The 1,316-nt window shown below is 47.6% G+C and overlaps 1 protein-coding gene across 1 annotated transcript in view; it reads right to left on the bottom strand.

The window, feature by feature from the left end:
* The window catches only part of Milr1 (mast cell immunoglobulin like receptor 1), a 16,472-nt gene that overhangs the window by 1,457 nt on the left and 13,699 nt on the right, over positions 1-1,316 (bottom strand). Inside the window, exon 6 of the mRNA XM_005350418.3 lies at positions 482-550. Coding sequence (XP_005350475.2) covers positions 482-550 — 69 coding nt within the window. The remainder of the gene's footprint in view (positions 1-481; positions 551-1,316) is intronic.

Here is a 1,316-nt window from a genome sequence, read left to right as displayed (position 1 = left end):
TTGTAGACCAGGCTGGTCTCGAACTCACAGAGATCCACCTGCCTCTGCCTCCCGAGTGCTGGAATTAAAGGCGTGTGCCACCACCGCCCGGCTTTTTTGATGTTTTTTATTCTTATTTTAATTTCGTGCGTGTGAGGGGTGTATGCACATGTGGGCACAGGTGCCCTTGGAGGCTAGGTGCTGAGTTACAGGCGGTCGTGAGCTGCCTGACTTGAGCATGGGAAGTGGACGCAGGTCCTCTGGAAGGGACAAGTCATCTCTCCAGCCTGTCTTGGAAGTATTTAGAAGACAGTCTCTCTACCTTGTCTTTTTCTCCTCCAGCCTCAGCACCTGACATATTTGTGGGAGCTGTTATTGATTACTGTTGACTTTCTGGGCACCTGGGGTCCCCATATCCCAGATACAAAGTCCCTGCTCACAGTGATGTCGCAGGGACTCTTGTCTCATTCCAAAAGCATCTCTTGTCCCCATCATAGCTCACCTTGTTCCCTGGGTACCACCTCCTTGAAGACCGGAGTGGCATAGTGTAGCTCCTGGGGTTGTCCTGCCTCTGAGCAAAAACAAAGAGAACCAAAAAAGGGAAACAATGCATAGCCTCACTAAGATGATTCTTGAATCCTCCAACCGCGGGGCGGGGGTGGGGGGGCGCCAAGAAAGAACACTTTCCTTTGTCAGGGCTTGCACAGTGCTCAGAGCGTGACCGGGAGCTCAGAGTGTGACTGGGACCAGTTGAGCTGCCCAGGACGGAGCCCTTAGCTAGGTAGGCCCTTCCACCACAAAGCATCCAACATGCAGTGTCTGATCTGATAAGTGGCTAAATATTGTACGGTGTGGTGACTCTAGCTAGTCATTAAGTACTACCCTCTTAAAGACTGCGGAGGACCAGTTTTATGCTCTCTCACTTATTCCAGCACTCGGCTGGCATGTGTGGAGCCCTAGGTTTGATTCTAAGCATCACAAGAAGCAAATAAGCAAGCAAACAAAAATGAGACGTGCTCACTTCTGCAGCATGCAGACTGAAATAGATACAGAAAAGGTTATCACGGCCTCTGGGAAAGGGTGATATGCAAATTAAGTCAGATTTGTAATCCTAGGACTAGGATGAAGCAGGAGGATTGTCATGAGTTTGAGGTCATCCTGGGCTGCATAGCGAGTTCAAAGTGAACAAGCAAACAGAAAAAAAAAATCTGCTCCCAAATAACTAAGTTGCACATAATAAACATATATAGTTTTTTTTTAAATATTTATTTATTTATTATATATACAATATTCTGTTTGTGTGTATGTCTGCAGGCCAGAAGAGGGCGCCAGACCTC

This window comes from Microtus ochrogaster, chromosome 7, assembly GCF_000317375.1.
Source record: "Microtus ochrogaster isolate Prairie Vole_2 chromosome 7, MicOch1.0, whole genome shotgun sequence".
Taxonomy (NCBI): Eukaryota; Metazoa; Chordata; class Mammalia; order Rodentia; family Cricetidae; genus Microtus; species Microtus ochrogaster.
This window is presented reverse-complemented; position numbering and strand designations above follow the sequence as displayed.